We start from the raw sequence: 21,589 nt of genomic DNA, 5'->3' as shown, positions 1-21,589 counted from the left end.
CCCAGCCGCTCTGCGGCATGTGGGATCTTCCCAGGCCAGGGCTCGAACCCGTGTCCCCTGCATTAGCAGGCAGATTCTCAACCACTGCGCCACCAGGGAAGCCCTCTGCTTTTTTTTTTTTGGCCTTGCCACGTGGCCTTGCCCAACCAGAGATTGAACCCGCACCCTCGGCAATGAAAGCGCAGAGTCTTAACCACTGGACCACCAGGGAATTCCCCAACGATCCCTGCCTTGAGACAGGCTGAGAGGCCTAGCTTCTGGGGCCCAGGTCCAGCCAAGATCACATCAGCCCCCTAGAAACCCTCCAGGTAGGGCTGGGCAGGGGCAGCTCAGCCTGTCAGTTCCTTTCATGACCATCCTCACCACCTGACACGAGGCTGTAAATTCCTTGTGTCCCCAGCTTGAAGGTCCACGAGGGCAGAGACCCCAGCCGTCTTGTTCATTGCCATATCCCTGCCCTACACCTGACAGTGTCTCACACACCACAGGCACTCAATAAATACCTGTTGAATAAATGAGTGAATCGAAGAATAGATAAATGGAGTGTCAATGCCTAACCCAGTGGGTCAGGCCTCGGGGGCAGGTGCCGCTCCCAGTGCAGCCTGGTCTGGGGGAATCCAGTGTCAAGATCCCACAGTCCCACCCACTGCCTCTTACCCTCTTCTCCGGGTCCAAGAAGATCTTGGTGTAAAACAGCTGGTCACTGTCACTGTCTTGACCCTCCCACTCGGCCACCAGTTTGCTGAGGTTGGGGGCATAACCGATGAAGCCTGGGGGTGGGGGACACACAGAGACAGACACTTAGCTTCCGGCCTCTAAGCCAGGGGCCTCTTCCCAGCCTCCCCTCTCATCCACCTCCCACTTCCTTACCCATAAGCCCTGCCTCCTCTCAGAAGCCCTCCTGGATTGAGAAGAGGTGATGTCTACAGGTTGGAAACAGCCTGCCAGTTAATGCCACTTGGTGACAAGTTCCCACTGAGCCCAGAGAGAAAAATCAGTGCTGTCCATTAAGCTGCACCAGCTCAGGTCCTGGGCACCACACAGGTGGTGAATAAATGAATTAGACCAGAAGCCCAGGAGAGCAGGGCTGGTGGGGCCTAGGCTTGGAGCCCCTTTTCTACAGTTATCTGAGAAACTTGACCCAGAGAAGGGCAGAGGCTGAGCCAAGGTCACACAGTACAGGAGGGCTTAGAGGGTAAGGCCCACACAGCCCCCAGGCTACAGTGCAGACTGGTGAGAAGGGAAGAGAAAAAGGAGAAGGCGGGCAGCCAGGGAGGGCCCTGCCCCAGGGGACACCTCTACCCCTGGGCCAGGGCCAGGCCATCTGGACTGTGCTAACTCTCCTGGCCGATGGGGAAACGTGGTCCCTGGGGGCGGATCCCCCTTCCGTGGCTGGACAGAGGAATCCAGAATAAAATATGGATTTTATTCTCCGTGCAGTAGGAAGTCACTGAGTGATGTGTGTAGACTTGCATCTGGCTGCTGGGTGGAGAATGGACTGCAAGGGGCGAGGGTGGAGGCTGGCAGAGCAGTTAGGAGACTACTGCCTATGCCAGGGGCCCCATGAGACAGCGGCAAGGGGCGTGGACATGAGAGGGCAGATTCCAGAGATCTTTTGAATTGGGAGTGATATGACCTGCTGATGGACTACGGTGCGGGAAGGCAAGGGAGGAATCAGGGGTGACTCCCTGTTTTGCCCTGTGCAGATGGGGGGCTACTGAATGAGACAAGGAAGATTGCAGAGAAGCTGATTTAAGAGTTAAAAACTCAGGAGTTCTACTGAGGACATTCTGCATTCAGGACGTGTGAGCCATCCGCATGGGATGTCAAGCCAGGGGGGCTCCTCACCCAGGCAGCAGATGGGCCCCTCTGGAGCCTGCCCAGCCTGCCACACACTCCGCACCCGGGCTCCTCACCTCCAGAGCCCAGGAACCTCTTGCCGTCAGATACCACCGGGTACTTGGCCTCCAGCCTGCGGTCTGGGTAGATGAGCTCCTCGGCAGAGAAGACCACCTGGCTCCTGGCCTGCCGGAACTTCTTCAGGAGCTCTCGGGGCCCCGAGGCAAACAGCACGTCGTAGCTGTGGCCAGAGCCGGGAGAAGACAGGGCAGGGCAGAGGTGAACAGGGAGGAGAAGGGGCGGGGGAGAGGGAGGCAGGGGCTCAGGAGGGTACAGGCAGGAGGAGACCAGGGATCAAGGCTCTCCCCCTCCTCCCACGCCAGCCCCAGGCCACATCTGGGAAATGGATCTGCCCTGTTGCCTTTGCCCCTGCCCACCACGTTTCCACCCCCTTCCTGGGCAGAGACGTGGTCCCCATAATCTGTGCCCATCTCACACTCAAAGCATAGTTCACCATACCTGGGCAGGTCCCCCCACCCATCTTTTCACCAAGAGTGGACATGGGTTTTTTCTGGGGTTCATAGACCCCTTAAAACTGCAGGCAACCTTAGCTAGAGTAACCCCCCCCTCATCCCTGATGTCCTGGCAGGGCCTCATTCTAGAATATTCTTCTACCTCTCAGCTGCCTACCTGTCTGTGAAGAGAATGACCAGGTCCTCCTTGTCTGCGTGCTTCTCCAGGGCTTTCTTCAGTAGTCGAACCTTCAGCCCTCCACCTGCCGACATCTCCTTCTCCCCATGCCAGTCCTCCCCCAGCCCCAGCGCCTGCAGAGAAAGGCCCCTTAACATGAGCTTTTGGTAAAGAAAAATCTGGCCAGCTCAATTTCCAACCCCACCTGGGCAGTGCACATCTTTGCTTCTGTCTGTGTCCAGCACCTCCTCCTCCCCCTCCGTGGGAAACCATTCTAAGACATATGTGTGGCTGAGCAGGCTCCTGGTGTGGTCATGTGACCATGGCTGGCCAATCAGAGTCTCCCATCTCTCCCAGAGCCATGAGTTTGAGCATGTAACCCAAGTAGGGCCTATCAGAGTGTTCCCTGGGACTGTTCTGTTAAAGGTTAGGGAAGGTTGTCTTGTTCTGCTGAGGTTGTGAAGCTGGGGCATGTGGGTCTATGGCTGGTGGTCGTCCTGCCACCATGTAGAGAAAGCATGTCTGCAAATGAAAGCAAACAGGGCCTAGAGATGGAAAGACAAGGCCCTTACCATGCTGCTTGAACTCCTAGATCCAGCTATGCCTGAAGCAACCCTCTGCCTCAAGCCCCATTTACGTAAACTAATACACTTTCTTATAATGAATTTTTAAAAATTTATTTATTTAATTTATTTATTTTTGGCTGCGTTGGGTCTTTGTTCCTGCGCACGGGCTTTCTCTAGTTGTGGCGAGCGGGGGCTACTCTTCATTGCGGTATGTGGGCTTCTCATTGCAGTGGCTTCTCTTGTTGCGAAGCATGGGCTCTAGGTGCATAGGCTCCAGTAGTTGTGGTGCACGGGCTTAGTTGCTCCACGACATGTGGGATCTTCCTGGACTAGGGCTCGAACCCCTGTCCCGTCCATTGGCAGGCGAATTCTTAACCACTGCGCCACCAGGGAAGCCACAAACTAATACACTTTCTTTCTGGCTTAAAGCCACTAGACTGCAAGCTGTGTAGGCAGGGCCCTGGTCTGTCTCGTCCATCATTCTGTCCCCAGTGCCAACCACGGTACCTGACACAAGGAGGTACTCAGCACACTCAGTGAAATGGAGAAATCTCTCCCTGCAGGGCTCAGCCCCACAGACTGCAAGCACAGGACATGAAATCCATGCCACTGATGGACATGGCGTTAGCTTGTGTTTCTTTACAGCAGTGTTTTTACAGGTAAGATATCCAGACGAGGGCATCCCCAAATCACCTGGGAGGCCTTGTGGAAATGCTGATCCCCAGGCCCTACTCTCTAAACTAGCCACAGGTCCCCCGGTGAGTCTTATGCACTAACATGAGCACTCCCACATACCTCTCGAGTCTCACCTTCCACACACCCTCTATCTACAGCACCTCCTAGACTTTGCTTATGTTCTTCCCATCTTACTTTTCCAGAAGATTTCCCTTTGGGCCCAAGTCAGTTTGGGAAAGGCAGACATCCAGCTCCTGGACTCTCCCACCACCCATCGGCTATCTGTCCCACCTGGGGAGCCCCTTACCTGGATCTTGTAGCTGAAGAACTGGGCTGAGCGCTTGAAGCGTCGGAACCCCTCGGTCTCCTTTGTGGCCACCGTGAGGACCAAAAGGTTGTCTAGGCATAGAGAAGGGAATGAAGGATGAAGAGAGGTGACAGCAGGAGTGGATGACCGTGCCCAGCGGGATGTGTCAAATCCCACAGGATGTATCTTCATGTCAACCCATTATAGACAAGGGCCCAGGGCCCAGGTAGGAAGAGACACACCTAAGATCACTCAGCTGGTTAATGACAGAGCTGGGACATAACCTGCGTCTCCCAATTCTCCTTCAGGGCTCCATTCATCTGGTAACTGACCAATGTGGCAGGAAGTACCCAGAGCAGAGGTGTCTGCACCTCGCATTGTGAGACTGGGTCTCTCTGGATTTAGGAGCAGAGGAAGGGATTCGCTCTGAATGCTGAACAACAGGAGGACCTCTCTGGCCAATATCAGACATTAGCCTGGCAACAATCACAGCTCTCCATGCCCGCACTCAGGGCAGACATTGCTAATCAATCCCAACAGACTTTCTTGCTGAGCCTCACTTGGCCTTGGATTCTCCCAACACTGTGAGAACCAATAAGAGCTGGCCTGCAGTGGAAACTGACTTGAAATCCTGGCCTTTGGCCAGAGCGGCTATGCTACCTTTTTAACGAGGGACCTCTCTGGGCTCTGTAGTGTGGCTTCGCCTCTGCAACAGAACCTGCTGGAAACACTCCCAGATGCCATCTCTGGGAGCCCTGAAGAAGCCCCTCCCAGACCATACTTTGAGGCTGTGTTCTATGAGAAGTGAAGGCTCTGGGAGTCCCCTGGTGGCCTAGTGGTTAGGATTTCGGGCTTTCACTGCTGAGGCCCTGGTTCAATCCCTGGTCGGGGACCTGAGATCCCACAAGCCGCGCTGCACAGGAGAGGAAAAAAAAAAAATTCCCTGTAGCTGGCCTGGTTAGGCTCCTAGCTCTGCTCCTCACCAACTATGTGACCTTGGGCAAGTCCTTGACGCTTCTGAGCTGGTTTCCCCCTTGTAAAATAGGGATAGTAGTAGTACCTACTTCCCAGGGCTGCTGGACTAATTAAATGAGATCAGGCCTGTAAAATCCTTGCTGGGATGCTGGCACACACTAAGCTATTATTGGTGCTTATTACTGAGAGGCAAACGCCTTGCTCTGGCATTCAAGGCCTCCATTGATTGGCCTGGTGACACACTCATTCCCTCCATTGAGTGGGCCCTCCTCCTGGCTGGGCTTCTCCCTCCTGCCAGGGCTCCTCCCTCCTGCCAGGGCTCCCTCTCTCTGCTCTTTCTCTAACCTTCCTCCAGGTCCCAGGGCCAGTGACACTTCTTCCCTGCCACCACCTCTATGAAGCCTTCTTGGATTTCTCCTGACCTCTCTGGGCAGAGGGCAGGACCTCACTTTGCAGCGCCCATCATTGTTTCACTGGGTGAGCCTTACTTCCCTGGGGTCCAGGTCTTAACACTTTTCTGGGTGAACAGACTCACCAAGTGGCCAGGCCAGCACAGGCAGGTAAGGCCCTCCCACCTCGACCTCCCCAGGAAGTCAGGAGGAGCCTGGGGTAAAAGAACAAAGAAGTCCAGCCTGACAGAGCTGGCTGAGCCGAGGGGCAGGCTGCTGGTCCCAGAGCAAGGGGTTGGTGCCAGGTGGCCCAGCCAGGATTGGCAAGAATCCGCTGTGGGTGGGTCCAGAGACCTGGGGCAGAAGCGGGTGGATTCACTAGGCAGATGTGGAGAGGGGAGGCCTCACCATCTGACCCTGGGGTCCAGGAAAGAGGGGTGCTGCTCACACTTGGGGAAGGGCTCCCCCCAACTCCTGCCAGGATGGTTAAGTCTGCCCTCAGGCAAGGAGAGCCAGAGCCCCAGCTCTGAGGCCCTCTTGTCGACAACAGGGGCTGCTGGGGACAGGAAGAGTGTCACATTTCATGGATGGAAAAAGCCAGCGTGTGTATCTATGTGAGATTCTGGATTCTCCATTGGACCAGGGCTCCTGAAGTCAGGAAGTGGGGGAGGGGAAGTGAGGAACCCAAGACTCAGACACGGTAACCTGCCCAAGGGAGCCATGAAGTGGCAGCACCATGATTTGGACACAGATACCTGGACCCAGAATCCCCTCTCTTAACCTCTGCACGCACCGCTCAGGCCTGGGACGTGGCCAGGCGTCCGTCTCCATCTGTCTAATGAGACTGACCAGTTCAGGCCATGCTGCACCCTCCCCACACGCCCCCTTCCTCCTGCCCAGCCTGTCTCCGCTCAGTTTTCCTGCCAGGTGCTTGCAATGGCGCCTTAACAAATCCTGGGTTCCTTGGGCAACACAACGCCCACTCTCCTAGCCAAGGACCCCACAAAATCCCCCAGCGCAGAGGGCCCCAAACCTGCCTGCATATCAGCATCACAAAGGAGGTTGTGAAATCCACATTCTTGGGCCCCAGGACCAGAGATCTGAGATGGACCCAGGAGTCTGGATTTGTCCTACATTTCCCTGGTGATTTCTGATGTCAGCCACATTTAGAAACCGCTGGTCCAACACATCCCTTGGTCCTCTGACTCTGGGCTCCAATGCAGGGGCCTGGGAGGTGGTTCACAGCAAGAGAACGCAAGGCAGGTCCCTCCCGTAAGGGACCCTGGCATCACCCCTCAACACCCCCATGAAACTGCGTCGCTGAACCCAGCCGGCACCGCATTCCTTTGTCCTGCCTGCAAAACTTGCTCCTTCCCCTGAAAAGGCCCCAGGCCACTTCCTCCAGGAAGCCCTCCTCAATCTCATCCCCTTACCCAGTCAGTCCTTGGCCCATCTCGGTGTGCACAGCAGGTGAAGTACCAGTACAAACTTGCTCCTCCCTTTGCCAGGCCAGGCCCACGTCTCTATTTCCTTGGTGTCCCTCCCCCTCCCCAGGACTCGGACTGAGTGTGACTTGGGCCTCAGGTGCAGTGTCTGGCCTTCAGGAGCCCTGTGGAGATGATTAGTAACCGCTAGCACTGTTGAGCCTTTTCTAGATGCCATGCACCTCGTGAAGCGTGTTACATTCATTATCAAATTTAACCATCAACACCCTGTGCGGTAGGTGATATTTCTACCCCCCCTTCTACAGGTGAGGAAACTGAGGCACAGAGAGGCTATATAACCTCAAGGTCACAGGACCTCGAAGTGAGAAGGAAATGAGCTGGAATTCCAAATGCCCGTGCCCTTCACCGCACTGTTTCCCCGTCCAACATCCCGGAATGCTGGGAATCCCAGCTGTAGACTGAATCCAGCATTTCCAGCCACCTTCTCTCAGACCTCCCCAGTGTGGGCACCCGCTCCAGTCACTGGGTGAGGTCTCTTCCCAACTCACTGCACAGCCAGAGCTCTGGGCAGCCTACAAGGTGACAACGTGGCCCAGGGCCCCGCCCACCTGCTTTCTGTCTGGTCCAGCCAGCCACCTTGGGCTGAGGCCAGGGCCCACGTGAGGCCCGACATACAGGGCTCTTGATCCCCCTGACCTGCTGCTCAAAGTCCAGCAGTGGTTTCCCCAGATGGATGACCCATGATCCAGGGTCAGCAGAGACAAACCAGAGAGCAGAGTGGAGTGGCAAACTGCCACAGATTGCTGGGAGAGTAACTTAGCCTCTCTGTGCCTCTGTTTTCTTATCTGTAAAATGGGAGTAATAACAATAGTACCAGGGAATTCCTTGGTGGTCCAGGAGTGGTTAGGACTCTGCGCTTTTACTGACAAGGGCCCGGGTTCAATCCCTGGTTGGGGAACTAAAGTGCTGCCCTGGAGGACAGGGATGGAGAGGAGCTGCGTTCCTGAGAGTGAGAATGATGGGGAGTCGGGGGGGTGGGGCACGGGGGCCTTGCGGGGAGTGCAGACATCTCTCTGGGATCCTAAGAGAAGGCTGAGGACTCACGCCCTGTTCGGCTGTACTCCTTCAGATGCCACCTCCTTTCCCCAAGCAGTGTCGGTCCAGGCAAGGGGGTGGATGGTCAGTGTGTGGCCTTGGCTCCCAAGGCACGGTCATGACACACCCAGTCTGCTCTCTGGGGAGGCGGGAATGAATGAAGCTCCTCTCCCATCCCCCACACCCATCTGGGGCTGGAACGGAAGCCAGGAGATGGAGATTCCCAGGGCTGGAGCCAACCCTGCCTCTTCCCCAGGTCTGGCCTCCCACTCATTTCTGCCACCTCAGGTCTCCTCAGACTCCCCCGCCCTGACACACACACACACCAGCTGGATCTGCCTGCTTCTCCATTTCCTGTGGCGGAACAGCACGACCTGAAGCTCCCACCCAAGCCCGGCCGGCATCCCTGGAGTCTCAGATCTCAGCGGCCATCAGGGCCAGATGAAGGCCTGCAGGGAAAGGCATGGGCCCAGGGAGAGAGGGGGGCTCAGCTAGAAGCAACTACAAAAAGAAGGACGGACCATGTTGCACCTGGACTCTCCCGCCCCCTCACCTCTGTGCAAACTTGCTTGCTTGGATGCTGCTTTGTTGAAGGCCTTTTTCTGTCCCCCACATCAGTCTGGGGGCCCCCCAGGGCAGGGCACTGACGCCAGTGGGCAGCTTGGGCAAGGCCTGTAGGAAAAACTACCATCCTATGCTGCCTCCTTGGCCAGCAGGCTGAGGGGCCCCAACCACCTGGGTCTGGGACAGTTGGGCAGACTTCCCCAGGCAGCATCTCCCGGCAACACCTGCCCCCCCATCTGGAGGTAGGGGTCAGCAGGAATGGGCAGAGGGTCTGAGTCCCAGTCAGTGATGCCACTTCCAATCAGCTGTGGCAACCTGAGACCAGGTGTTTAACGGTTTAGGGTCTCAGGCTTCCTATCTGCAAAATGAGGCCAATGATTCCTTATGTATCAAAAGGGTCTGAATGGAGCAAGGGAAGCACAGGGCCTCAAACTTGAGAGCGGCCTGACTTTCGCCACATGCCTGGGGACCCGCTTACTATCTACTAGGTACTTTACCTGGATTATCTCAGCAACACCCTGAATCCTGTACCCTCTGTGGGGGCTGCCTTGTGTCTCCTCTGTCCCCTCCCATCGCCTGCTAGGGGTCAGGGCACCTGAAGCCTTGTCATCAGTTTGGTCCCTCCAACTCACCTCCCTGGGCTTCATCACCTCCCTGGGCAGCTGGAGTTTCTCTCCTGGCATGGTCTGGGGTGGAGGGAGCCTACATCAGCAGAAGCAGAGGGAAGAGAGGCCCAGGGGGAAAAAAGGCCAGCAACTGGACCCAGGCCACAGGACCTTTGCACACACCACCAGCCCAGCCCTGTGCTTAGCACCTCCCTCACTGGATTTTTTGACCTGTCTTACTGCCCTGCTGGGATACTCCGGGAAAGCTGGCAGCGCTGGGCCAAGAAAGAAAATGCGTTTATGGGCTGGGCATTGAGCTGAACTCTCACCGACAGGCCTCATCCCACGGAATCCTTGTCAAGAGCTCTAGGACGGAGGTATCATCACGCCTGTTTTGCAGGCTAGAACACCAAGCCTCATGGAGATTAAGCACCACTGCTTTACCACGGGAGACGCATGGCCTTGGGCAGAACCTGGCACAAAGGAAGTACTCAAGAAATGGTGGTTCCCATCCCTTTTCCTGGCCCAAGGGTCTGCTAAACTACCATCCTGCCCCACTCTGGTTCCCAGTTTCTCTAGAAGAGTGGGCCAAGGGGAACGGGGGATGATGGAGGGTGTGGTCAGTCTGGCTCTGCTTCGCTGGGACTGCCAGCGGTCTGTGTCCTCCTGGGGCTCTCAGATGCTGACTGCAGGTGGTCCAGGGAGGGCTGGGGAGGAGAGTAGCACCCGCTCAGGATAGTGGGACACACTTTGAAATCCAATCTGCCTTGGGGTTGTAGAAAAAGCACTAGACCCGGAGTCCAGCAGATCTGAGACCCACCACTGCAAAGCTGGATCCCCCCTGGGCAGTCACTACACCTGTCTGGGCCTCAGTTTCCTCATGTGCAACCCGCAGAGACTAAGACCCACCTCGCAGGGGCAGAGCAGACCACTGAGGACACGGGTGAAAGTACAAACGGCTCTGTGATGTGAGCCACCCCTTCTGTCCCCCACCCCGCCCAGGTGCCCCTCACTCCATAGTTATGAGGCTTAGGTGTGAATCCTGATTTCAAAGCCCACAAGCGGTGTGACCTTGGGCAAGTGAATCAACTCTGGAGCCTCAGTTTGCCCAGCTGGAAAATGGAAATGATAGAAGGATGCACTTCCGAAGGTTAGGATCCTGCTTAATTGACGTCTGACTCATAGCCAGTGCTCCACAAAGGTAGTTATGGTCCTTATTATTATGAGTGCTATTATTATTTGACCCTCTGGGTACTGAACGGGACTTGGGCCGTTCCTCCCCTCCAGCTGCCCGAAAGTGGGAAACGCAACCCTAAGAGGGGAAGTGCCTTGTCCAAGTCACCACTGAGTCAGTGGACAACTGGCCTGAACCCAGAACCCCTCGGAAGCCCAGGCCTCCCCTACAGGCCGGTCCTAACGGAGGCAGCCCCCAGACCAGCCCACCTGCCCCCATCCCCCCCGCCCCACCTCCGGCCCCGGATTCACCCCTCCCGCCCCCAGCCCGGAGCCCTCACCCTCCGGCTTGGCATCACCCTTCGTTTCGACCAGGAGCAGCCAGCCCAGCGGGGCCAGGAGCAGCTGGAGCCGCATGGTCCGGGTCTGGGAACGTCCGGCGTGTCCAGCGGCGCTCGCTCGCAGGCTGGAAACTTCCCGACGGGGCCGGCGATCCCGCTGCCACGCACTGGGCCCGCCCCGGGGGCGGTGTCGCGCCGCGCTGCCGGGGGGAAGGGTTTCCTGCAGACTCGCCCGAACCCGCGGCCTCTCCGAGTCCGGGCAGCTCCCTGCGGGCCCGTCCCTGCGGCTCCCGGGTCCTTCCGCCGCCGTCCTCCTCCCTCCCTTCTCCGGGGCCTTCACTCCGACCGGAAAGAGGAGGGGAGACGGGGGCGAGGCAACAATTTCTATACCCCGGACCCCGCGCCAAGCCTTGATGGTAATCAATAAACGTGAGCCTCGGTTTCCTCTCTGGAAAGTGGGGTTTATAATGGTATCTATGCGTTGGGCCTTGCACGGGTTAATGACATTGTTACCTGCAGTGCCCTTAGAACAGCCCCTTGATAAGCCCTCAGTAAATCTCAGCTATTCAGATTTCATTCGCCCTGGTCCAAAGCCTTGGGCGTGAGGGTCTGAGCCTGGAGCGGGCGAGGCCTGGCAGGAATGTGTTCAGAAGCATCCACACGCCTGCCGAGACCCTCCTGGCTGCTGCAAGTGCAGAAAGCGCATCACCACCCCGCAAAAAGGGACTCGCTTAATCTGCCTTTTTGTCCTTGGGAGGCAAAAGGAACCTCTGAGACAAGGAAGGTCTTGTTCCTGAGGTCACATTGTTGAATGAATGGATGAATGAATGAATGAGAGAGAGAGAGAAGAAAGTGAGGGAGGGAGGGAAGGAGGGATGAAGGAAGGAAGGAAGGAAGGAAGAAAGAAGTTGTTTAGGGTCTCTTCACAGATGTGGGTCTTCAAAAAACAAATCAAGAGTTTCTAGAACAAGGGTTCCTGGAGCAGATGTCAGCTAGAGGCAGCCATCTCTGGGAAAACAACAACAACAGTTTTCATCCTTGGAAGAGACACTCAAAGGGAGATCCTTCCCAGCAGGTTAGGCTCCAGAGGAGTGGGTAGTGGGTACAACCCTGGGTGGGCAGGGGGTTCCCCACCCACAGGGGGAAAGGGCAGAGGGGGGAGGAATGTCATGATTATCAATGAACAACATAAAGCAGGCCATGCTAGGTCCTGGGGAAAAGAGAAATCAGCAGCACTCTTAAGACTGCTTCAGCCAGGGTAATGCGCTACCAATATGATGTTACATGGGAAAAGCAGTATATACTGTATGACCCCACTCAGCAAAAATATATCCTTACAGATACAATGCATAGAGATGATGCTAAAAGAAAATGACAGGGGCTTCCCTGGTGGCGCAGTGGTTGAGAATCCGCCTGCCAATGCAGGGGACACGGGTTCGATCCCCGGTCTGGGAAGATCCCATATGCCGCAGAGCAACTAAGCCCGCGTGCCACAACTACTGAGCCTGCGCTCTAGAGCCCACAGCCACAGCTACTGAGCCCACGTGCCACAACTACTGAAGCCCGTGCACCTAGAGCCAGTGCTCCGCAACAAGAGAAGCCACCGCAATGAGAAGCTCACGCACCGCAACGAAGAGTAGCCCCTGCTCACCGCAACTAGAGAAAGCCCGCGCACAGCAACGAAGACCCAACTCAGCCAAAAATAAAATAAATAAAATAAATAAATTTATAAAAAAAAAAAAAAAAGAAAATGACAGCCAAATATTTACAGTCATTATTTCCAACTTGTGGGAATGTGTGTGTGTGTGTTATTGCCAGGTAGTTTTTATTTTCTTATTTATATTTTTCATTGTTTTTACAATCATTTTAAAATGAATATATACTATTTGTTCAATCCAAACAAAGCCAACACATGTTCTTTTTAGTTGATAGGTACAATGCCTGGGAACCTGGGAAATCATCTCACTGAACAGAGATTTACTCATGGTAAAGATGGTAGAAGTAAGGCCCAGGGGGACCCAACAGCAAGCTTAAATTCGAAAGGCAAGTAAAGGGAAGAGGCATGAGTGCAATCCAGGGCCTCTGCCACCCAGCTGGGACCTGGGACCTAGGGCGGGGTGTTTCTGCAGCTGGGGACAGGACATGGTGCCAGAATCCACCGGATGTTTTTGAATTCAGGAGGATGCAGACTGAAATTCCAGCTCCTTTGAGGAGGAAATGGAGGGATAAGCAGAGGGGAAGAGAAGGAGCACGTGTTGACTGGCTCAATTTTCAAAGCTCTGGCTTATGCCATGTTCCCCACAGCCCTGCCAGTTAGGCAGTATTGCCCCCATTTGTGAAATAAGGAAACCGGGGCTCAGAGATGTGAAGCAACTTCCTCGAAGTCACACAGCTGATGGGGGACCACAGTAAGGGAGGCGACTTTGGAAACCGGCTCTAACTTCCCTTTTGCTCGGGCCCAAGGAGAATCTCAATGGTGACATACTATGGACGGAAAAAAATCCTTGGGCAGTGGAGTTCCCAGAGTCATTGCAAAATCAGGAGGGGGAATCAATCTTGGAGGCTGCTGGCCTCCCCTGGAGAAAGGATTCACCCTGGTGAAGCCTGCCTGCCACCCTTCACCAAATTGCTGGAACTTGAACTCGGTCCAAGCTTCATCCAAAAGGAGGACTTGTCTCTTTAATCAGGGGTGGCTGCTGCCTAGATGTTACTCAGGGTACGTGCTGCACGTGTTGTGCACAGTTAAAGGCACAGGACTCTGCTTTTCTGGGAAGCAGGATAGCTGGACTGGAGGGTAGTGGTCTGGTGCCACAAGGGGCTTTTCTCCCTTTCATCCTCTGCTTTTCTCCATTTTTACCATTTCCTTTCTTGACCCGAGGAAGAGCGATGACCTCGGTGGACAGCCACGTTCTGTGCTGCCAGCCGATTCTCAGCCTCCTCCCCCTTTACACCCATCAGCTAGTCCCACCGGCACCTATCCCCTTTGATGATGATGATGATAATAATAATAATAATAATAATGGAATTTCCAAGCTGTTCCCTTAAATGAAAAAAGTAATATGCAAGAGTATATAATATGCTACAATTTCTGTGAAGGGAAAAATATAGGTCTCTGTCTATATGGCTATATATCTGTAAGTGAATAGAATTTCTGGAAGAGCATCCAAGGAACAGGAAGCAGTGGTTGCATCTGGGAAGAGGAACTGACTAGCTGGGGCTCCAGGAAAGAGGAAGACTTAATGGCCGCTCTTCACCCTTTCGTATAGGTTGAATTTTGTGTCACGTACATGTGTTTCCTGTTTCCTAGTAAAAATAAATTAAATAATGAATGGTTATTTTAAGCCAGGCAGTATGCTAAATGTTTAACTTGTTTATCTAACTTAAGTCTCAGAGCAATCCTACTCTGTCTCATGATCCCCATTTTATGGATGGAGAAACCAAGGCCCAAGGAAATTAGCTGACTTGCTAGCAAGGGGCAAGGCCAAGATTCAAAACCCAGGCAGCCTCACGCCAGTGTCCTTACTCTTGACCTCCTGGCTTTGTTGTGGCTGTGTTGCTGATCGTGGGCTGTGATTCCCTCCCCTGGGGCGTTTGAGAGTGGTAAGGGAGTTAAGAGCACCAGCATGAAACTTCTCTTTAACGTAGGAATCGACTTCCAGGAATTGCTCCCCCAGAAGCAGTCTCAGAAGTAGGCCAAGGTATATGTCTATTACACAGACATTCGTAATAGGGAAAAATAATTATGTGGGTTTACATTTACTGTGTACTTACCCCATGTCATGCACCTTGCTTGCTTTGCCTGTATTAACTTACTTATTCCTCAGAAACCTGAGAGGCAGTTTCTCTGGTCATCCCCATTTCACAGGTGGGATCAAGCCTGGTTTAGTCCTTTGCTCTCATCTCACTGTGCCTCCCAAGTGTTTCTGCCTCCCTGAGGGTCTTGGATGGATCCTATCTCTCTAACTGTAGGTTATGGATTCCTGCACATCCATGAAGTTATTCTGTGGGGTTTGTGAAATCCTGGTGGAAATTAAGAATTTTGTGTGTATGTTTTGATAATGATCTTAAAAAAGAAAAAAAAGAAGGTAAGCATACTGTAGGATCACCTGGACAGCTGCCTTATTATAGGGTGCTGGCCCTAAGACTTGGCAAACACACATGTGTCTGCTCACAGCCCACAAGAAGCCACCTCAAATGACCGTTTAATTTTCAACAACTGGGAAGCACTGTCTGTCTGGCTTTGGAATGTCCTGAAACTAAAGTGGAAACAATCGTCCCATTGTCTGCCCCTGTGCTGAGATTGAATTTTTTCCCCAGAAACAAAACAAAATTTGTCTTTTGCATTGATAATACACAATTTAAAAGCATTTTCAAAGCATGAGACTTTAGTGTTTTATGTTATTTAATAAGTTAAGACTCACGGTTCACATCAAGAAGACGACTTGGTGTGGCAGAGAAATGGACAGTCCTGGGCCTGATTTGTGTCCCATATGCTATACATGCAGCCAGACAGGTCTGGAAGAATTGTCAACAAAATATATCCTAGGAAGTCTGGTTGACAGTGCTTACTTTCTTTTCTTTTTCTTTCTTTCTTTTTTTGGGGGGTACTATTCTGTACAGTTCTAAGTGTTTTATTTTTTTTTGCAGTGAGGATCATTTTCACAGAAAAAAAGTTTTTAAATTATTTTTAAAAAATCTTGGGGCTGTTGAATACATCAGTAGCGAATGGGGCCCAACACGTGTTCGGTTTAGCTAGCGCGGTGGGTTTTTTCGTTTTTGTTTTTGTTTTCCATGAATTGGCCGCTTCCAGTCCTCCGCAGACCCCTCTCCTCTTCTGGACTTGACTTTGCAGGCGCGAGAACTGACGGTCCAAACCCCGGCGGTGCCCGCCCCCTCTTCGCTGTGGCCCCGCCTCCTTCTCCCGGGCCCGCCCCTCTCCCCTCCCTCCGCCCTCCCCTTTTCCATCTGTCGCAAAAGAGTAGGCGGCGCTTGACGGCCCGTGTCGTTTGACGGCCGGAGGCAATCGAGAAGGAGGAGGAAGCGGCTGTGGCGGCTGCCGCGGCGCCTGTGACGGGGGCTGGGGTGGGCGCCGCGGTCCGGGCCCGGGAGTGAGGCGCGGGCGGCCGGGCCGGTGGGCTGGGCGGCGGGCCCGGCGGCCGCCCCCGCGCCGCGCCCGCGCCTGGCGGCCCGATGTGGCTGCAGCAGCGGCTTAAGGGGCTGCCGGGACTGCTGTCGAGCAGCTGGGCCCGCCGCCTACTCTGCCTGCTCGGCCTCCTGGTGCTGCTCCTGTGGTTCGCGGGCTCCGGGGCGCGGCGGGTGGCGGGCGGTCTGCAGCTGCTGCCCTGGCCCCGCGGCGAGCCGGGCGCCGCCGAGCCCTCTGCCTGTCTGGAGGCAGCCACCCGCGCGTGGCGCGGCCTGCGGGAGCGGGGCGAGGCTGTACCGCTGGGCCCCGGAGTGCCGGCCCTGGTGGCCAACGGCTTCCTGGCCCTGGACGTGGTCGCCAACCGGCTGTGGGTGACCCCTGGGGAGCGGGAGCCCGCCGTGGCGGCGGACTTCGTGCCCTTCGTGCAGCTGCGCCCGCTGAGCGCGCTTTCTGAAGCTGGAGAGTCAGTGTTGCTGCTGCGGGAAGGGCTGCTGCGGCGGGTGCGCTGCCTGCAGCTCGGGACTCCGGGTCCCGGCCCTGCGGCCGCCGGCCCGGGCCCCGCCTCGGCCTCCGGCCTCGTCACGGGATCCGGCCGAGACTGCGTGCTGCTGCAAGAGGACTTCCTGGCGCACCGGGGCCGACCCCACGTCTATCTGCAGCGCATCCAGCTCAACAACCCCACGGAACGCGTGGCCGCGCTGCAGACTGTCGGGCCCACTGCCGGCCCGGCCCCCAAGGCTTTCACCAGCACCCTGGAGAAGGTCGGAGACCATCAGTTTCTCCTCTACTCGGGCCGGTCCCCGCCTTTTCCCACGGGGCTGGTGCACCTGCTGGTGGTGGCCGCCAAGAAGTTAGTGAACCGTCTCCAAGTGGCTCCCAAGACGCAGCTGGACGAGACTGTGCTGTGGGTGGTGCACGTCTCCGGCCCTCTTAACCCCCAGGTGCTCAAAAGCAAAGCAGGCAAGGAGCTCAAGGTGCTCCAGGACTTGGCACGGAAGGAAATGCTGGAGCTCTTGGAGATGCCGGCGGCGGAGCTGCTTCAAGACCACCAGCGCCTCTGGGCCCAGCTCTTCAGCCCAGGTGAGGCCTGGCGAGTGCTTGGTCCACCGTCCACACCTTGCACCAGGGTGAGCACGGTCCACCCTGGAGATGCCCCTGCAAAGTCTGCAGAGGTGACACTGAAGGGCGGGGTCCCGGGGTGGTTCAAACTTGGGCTTGGCGTTTGATCTGGGGCTGACTCTTGCTCCACCACTTAGTAGCTGTGTGACCTTGAACCCTACTCTCTCTGGGCTTGTGTTCAATAATAACAGTAGCACCTACCTCAGAGGACTTTTATGAGATTGTCGTGAAAGAGGAGTGTGAAGGGCAGGTCTTATTGTTATTCGTTCTTGTGGCTGAAGCCTTATTTGAGCAGCGTGGTTTGGGAGGTCAGTTGGTAAAGGATAAGCCAGAGGCCTGGCCGATCCCGGGATTCTTTTTTTTTTTTTTTTTAACGTGCTTATTTATTTTTGGCTGCGTTGGGTCTTCGCTGCTGCACGCGTGCTTTCTCTAGTTGTGGTGAGCGAGGGCTACTCTTCATTGCGGTGCACGGGTTTCTCTTGTTGCGGAGCACGGTCTCTAGGCACGCGGGCTTCAGTAGTTGTGGCACGTGGGTTCAGTAGTTGTGGCTCGCGGACTCTAGAGTGTAGGCTCAGTAGTTGTGGCGCACGGGCTTAGTTACTCCGCGGCATGTGGGATCTTCCGGGACCAGGGCTTGAACCCGTGTCCCTTGCATTGGCAGGCGGATTCTTAACCACTGAGCCACGAGGGAAGCCCGATCCCAGGGTTCTTAACTCAGTTCCCCACAGTTCTGGCTGGTGACAGGCATGGGCTTCTTGACATGACTCCCGCTAGCTTGAGCTGTGGCCTCGGTGTTGCGGCTGCAGCTTTTTCATGGGGGGGGGGGGCGGGTGGGTAGTGGAATCTCTTCAGCAGGTGGGATGCTCCTGTCAAATGAAAACTCCTTCGCCCCGTTGACTGCTTAAGAAAAGGAAATCCTAGTGTAGAGGAGAGAGATTAAGAGATTTTGGTTTCCAGGGTTCTAGTTGTCTAAATCCTAAACTTAGTTGCTCAAAGAGTCTTTAATTTAGTCAAGTATTTATTGAATGCTTCTGCCAGAAAGTGTTCTTCACGTGGGGCATACGGAAGCAAACGGAACAAAGTCCCTGTTCTCATGGTTCTTAAGTTCTGGGCGGGCGGAAGACAGACATTAGAAAGCGAAAATTTGGATTAAAAAAAGTGAGATAGCTTTTTAGGCTCAAGCGTTTTAAGGAGAAAAGATAAGAATATGTGCTTGGGGGTGAGTGACTGCAGTGGGTGGGGCGAAGAGTGTCAGGGAGGCCTCTCCGAGCAGGAATCGCAGAAGCTGAGGCCTACACAGCTAGAAGAAGCGCCGTGTGGTGGTCTGGAGGGAGCCAGCAGGGCAGAGGCCCTGAGGCAGGGGCGGGCTTGGTTGAGTGGCCACTGTGGCTGGCAGGTAGTGAGCAAGGGGAGGGTGGCAGTGGCCAGAGAGAGAGTAAAGGGCCTTGGGGCCTTGGTGAGGACAGTGAATTTTATTCTAAGTGAGATGGGAGGCAGGGTGGAGGCACTACCTGGTGCACATTTTTAAAGGTCCCGGTGCTGCTGTGTCAGAGTGTAGACAGTGTGGGGGAGAGGGGGGAGGTAGAGTGGGGAGACCAGATAAGAGGTTTTGGCCGGAGCCCAGGTGAGAGGACGGTGGCTGGGACCAGAGCTGTGACCGTGGAAGCAGAGGTGGATGAGTCGGATACTTTTGCAGCTGGAGCCATCGGGGCGTTCTGTGGACTGGCTGTGGGGAGTGAGAACTTGAGGGTGACTCCTGGATTTGCGGGGAGGGCTCCAGCGGGTGTCTGGAGATGATTTAGGGAAGGATCAGCATGGGGCTGCAAGGATTCAAACCTTGTCAGTTTCCAAATGCTTGTCAGACATCCAGCTTGAGACACCACGTGGGCGGTGAGCTGAGTCGAGAGCTCATACAAATCTGGGAGATCCTGTGCTCAGATGTTTGAAGCTGCAGGCCCGGTGAGAGAGAAGCAGCCCACGACTGGCCAGGGCGTTGATGACAGTTCTTGGAGTCGGGGAACTGGCCTTTTTACTTGGCGCCCTAGGCTTGGCTAAATATGTGTTCTTCTGGGCTCTGGCAGGAGCCCCACTGGCAGGATTTTCAGTTTCAGGCCCAGAGAGCTCAAGGTGGTCACGTGAGGAAGCCAGGCAGGATGCTGTTCTCCCGTACTCGTGGGAGACTGGAGCTGCTGTTTTCATCCCTAAGGACAAAAGCTTCGTGTCTCTGCTGCTCTTGGGCTTTGTTTCATAACCTCAGCCTCTTGGCCATGCCGTTCCTCCTTAATGTACAACCTCTGTGGTGTTACAGGTGTGGAAATGAAGAAGATCACCGATGCCCACACTCCATCAGGCCTGACCGTGAACCTGACGCTGTACTACATGCTCTCCTGCTCCCCCGCACCGCTGCTCAGCCCCGACCTGAGCCACAGGGAGCGGGACCAGATGGAGTCGACACTCAACTACGAAGATCACTGCTTCAGCGGCCACGCCACCATGCACGCCGGGAACCTCTGGCCGGGCCGCCTGTCCTCCATCCAGCAGATCCTGCAGCTCTGGGACCTGTGGAGGCTGACCCTGCAGAAGCGCGGCTGCAAGGGGCTGGTGCGGGCGGGCGCCCCGGGCATCCTGCAGGGCATGGTGCTCAGCTTCGGCGGCCTGCAGTTCACCGAGAACCACCTCCAGTTCCAGGCCGACCCCGACGTGCTGCACAACAGCTACGCCCTGCATGGCATCCGCTACAAGAATGACCACATCAACCTGGCCGTGCTCGCGGACCCCGAGGGCAAGCCGTACCTGCACGTGTCGGTGGAGTCCCGCGGCCAGCTCGTCAAGATCTACGCCTGCGAAGCGGGCTGCCTGGACGAGCCTGTGGAGCTGACCTCGGCGCCCCAGGGCCACACCTTCTCGGTCATGGTGACGCAGCCCATCACGCCGCTGCTCTACATCTCCACCGACCTCACGCACCTGCAGGACCTGCGGCACACGCTGCACCTCAAGGCCATCCTGGCCCACGACGAGCACATGGCCCAGCAGGACCCCGGGCTGCCCTTCCTCTTCTGGTTCAGCGTGGCCTCCCTCATCACCCTCTTCCACCTCTTCCTATTCAAGCTCATCTACAACGAGTACTGTGGGCCTGGCGCCAAGCCCCTCTTCAGGAGTAAGGTATAAAGCCACTGCGCCTCCAGAGCGCGGGGCCCTGGCCTCGCGTTCTGTCCCGAGTCTAGTGTAGTGGGGTGGAGGGTACGTTAAGCTCCAGCTCTGTGCTCCCACTCTTTAAAGAGCCCGGACTCAGGAGAAACGGGCTCTGTGGCTTCTGGTTTGGAAAAGGAAGTAGCACTTGATCTGAAGGAGTGGGAGAAGGGCCAGAGGCAGGTCTGAGCTCCTCAAGCGTGAAGAACCCGGAAAGTCAGATCAAAGGGAAATGTGCAGGCCGCCTTCCCGGGTGGCCGTCACAGGACAGGGGCTGCGTTTGCATCTCATGGGTCTGGCAGCCTCTGTTAAGCAGGCAGGCGAGCCCCTTCTCCCTGCTAGGTGATGGGCTTCTCTGCTCTTAATCTGGCGTATCCCCATTCACCCGTGGTTCCCAGCTGATCAGGGGTACAGGCCAAGCTGCCTTCGCAGGTCCTGCCCAGTGTCGTCTGCCCGCCCCTCCAGCCGGGCCTGGCCAGAGCAGAGCCCGTGAACTCGCCGCACCCGCCTAGGGAGGCACCTGGGCCCCCAAGTCTGTGGCAGCTGTAGCCCGTCCCGGGGCCAAACGCTGTCAGCAAGGTGGGCTCGGAGCCTGGGTGGGGTGCCAGCAGGGTGTCTCCATCGCCTGCTTCCCTTGAGGTTGCTGTGGCTGTCCACCGGGGTTGGCGTGAGCAGTAACGACCTGTCTTGTTGATTGAACAGGAAGATCCCAGTGTCTGAGTGGCCTCAGTCCTGCTTTCAGTCACCACTTGCACAAGACACCCAACACTGAAAGTCCTGCTGCTGCGAACAAGGGATCCTTGGAAAGCACCCAGCCTTTTGTGCCTTGTTGGGGGACACCAGTGACTCGGAAGTGCGTGTGGATGTTCAGGAGTTTGCATCGGGGAGCGGGAGGGGAGGGGCTGGTGGACTTTTTGTAAGCTTTCGACTCAATAAAATGAACCTATACGGAAAATACTTGAAATTGAACTCACTCTTTCCACTTTCCTCCTTTCTTCTGTCCCAGGAAATAGACCCTCTTTTGAAAAGACTTGTCTAGGAAAAAATGTGTTCTTTTCCTAATTTAATGTGTTCTTTCTTGAATGAATTTTTAATTTATTGTTGAGATTTTGCTGGATGGCTTTTGCATCCACTCTTGGTAGTGAATCTTGGCAGTGATTTCCAATATGCACCACCTCGGGAGGTTTGGAGGCCCGCATGCCGCCTGCGTGGAGGGGGTGGGTCTCTGTCGCCCTCGGGTTTGCACATTGCGTCTTTCTTATCATGAGCCTATAGAGATCTGTGGTTTTGTACCTCTGGGCTTTAGGGGAGGTGTTTAACTTTCTAGTGATGATGATTGTTGGGTTTTGGAATACCAAAGCTTTTTTTTGTGTTCTGTTTTTAAATAAATCTCTTTCAAACCTCCACGACCGGTTTGCGTGTGGTTGAGACCTCTGGAGACATCGGACCTTCCTCGGTCACCAGGCTTTTGGGT

At 55.4% G+C, this 21,589-nt stretch overlaps 2 protein-coding genes and 1 long non-coding RNA gene across 3 annotated transcripts in view; 2 read left to right on the top strand and 1 right to left on the bottom strand.

The window, feature by feature from the left end:
- PLOD1 (procollagen-lysine,2-oxoglutarate 5-dioxygenase 1) overlaps positions 1–10,905 on the bottom strand; it is a 28,214-nt gene extending 17,309 nt beyond the window's left edge. Inside the window, exons 1-5 of the mRNA XM_007169960.2 lie at positions 10,665–10,905; positions 4,078–4,169; positions 2,530–2,663; positions 1,917–2,080; positions 658–770 (exon numbers count right to left, since the gene is read on the bottom strand). Of these exons, the coding sequence (XP_007170022.2) occupies positions 658–770; positions 1,917–2,080; positions 2,530–2,663; positions 4,078–4,169; positions 10,665–10,740 (579 nt within the window). The 5' untranslated portion in view covers positions 10,741–10,905. The remainder of the gene's footprint in view (positions 1–657; positions 771–1,916; positions 2,081–2,529; positions 2,664–4,077; positions 4,170–10,664) is intronic.
- LOC103020834 (uncharacterized) lies at positions 10,884–12,385 on the top strand. Its single transcript, XR_009009435.1, has 3 exons — positions 10,884–11,080; positions 11,581–11,739; positions 12,005–12,385. It is a non-coding gene; the product is annotated as an uncharacterized LOC103020834 (long non-coding RNA).
- Positions 12,386–15,677: 3,292 nt separating this feature from the next.
- KIAA2013 (KIAA2013 ortholog) lies at positions 15,678–21,521 on the top strand. The gene is made up of 3 exons (XM_007170068.2): positions 15,678–16,887; positions 19,235–20,088; positions 20,818–21,521. Exons 1-3 carry the CDS (start codon positions 15,855–15,857, stop codon positions 20,833–20,835), a joined length of 1,905 nt encoding a protein of 634 aa, XP_007170130.2. The 5' UTR covers positions 15,678–15,854; the 3' UTR covers positions 20,836–21,521.
- Positions 21,522–21,589: the final 68 nt, after the last annotated feature.

This window comes from Balaenoptera acutorostrata, chromosome 1, assembly GCF_949987535.1.
Source record: "Balaenoptera acutorostrata chromosome 1, mBalAcu1.1, whole genome shotgun sequence".
Classification (NCBI taxonomy): Eukaryota; Metazoa; Chordata; class Mammalia; order Artiodactyla; family Balaenopteridae; genus Balaenoptera; species Balaenoptera acutorostrata.
This window is presented reverse-complemented; position numbering and strand designations above follow the sequence as displayed.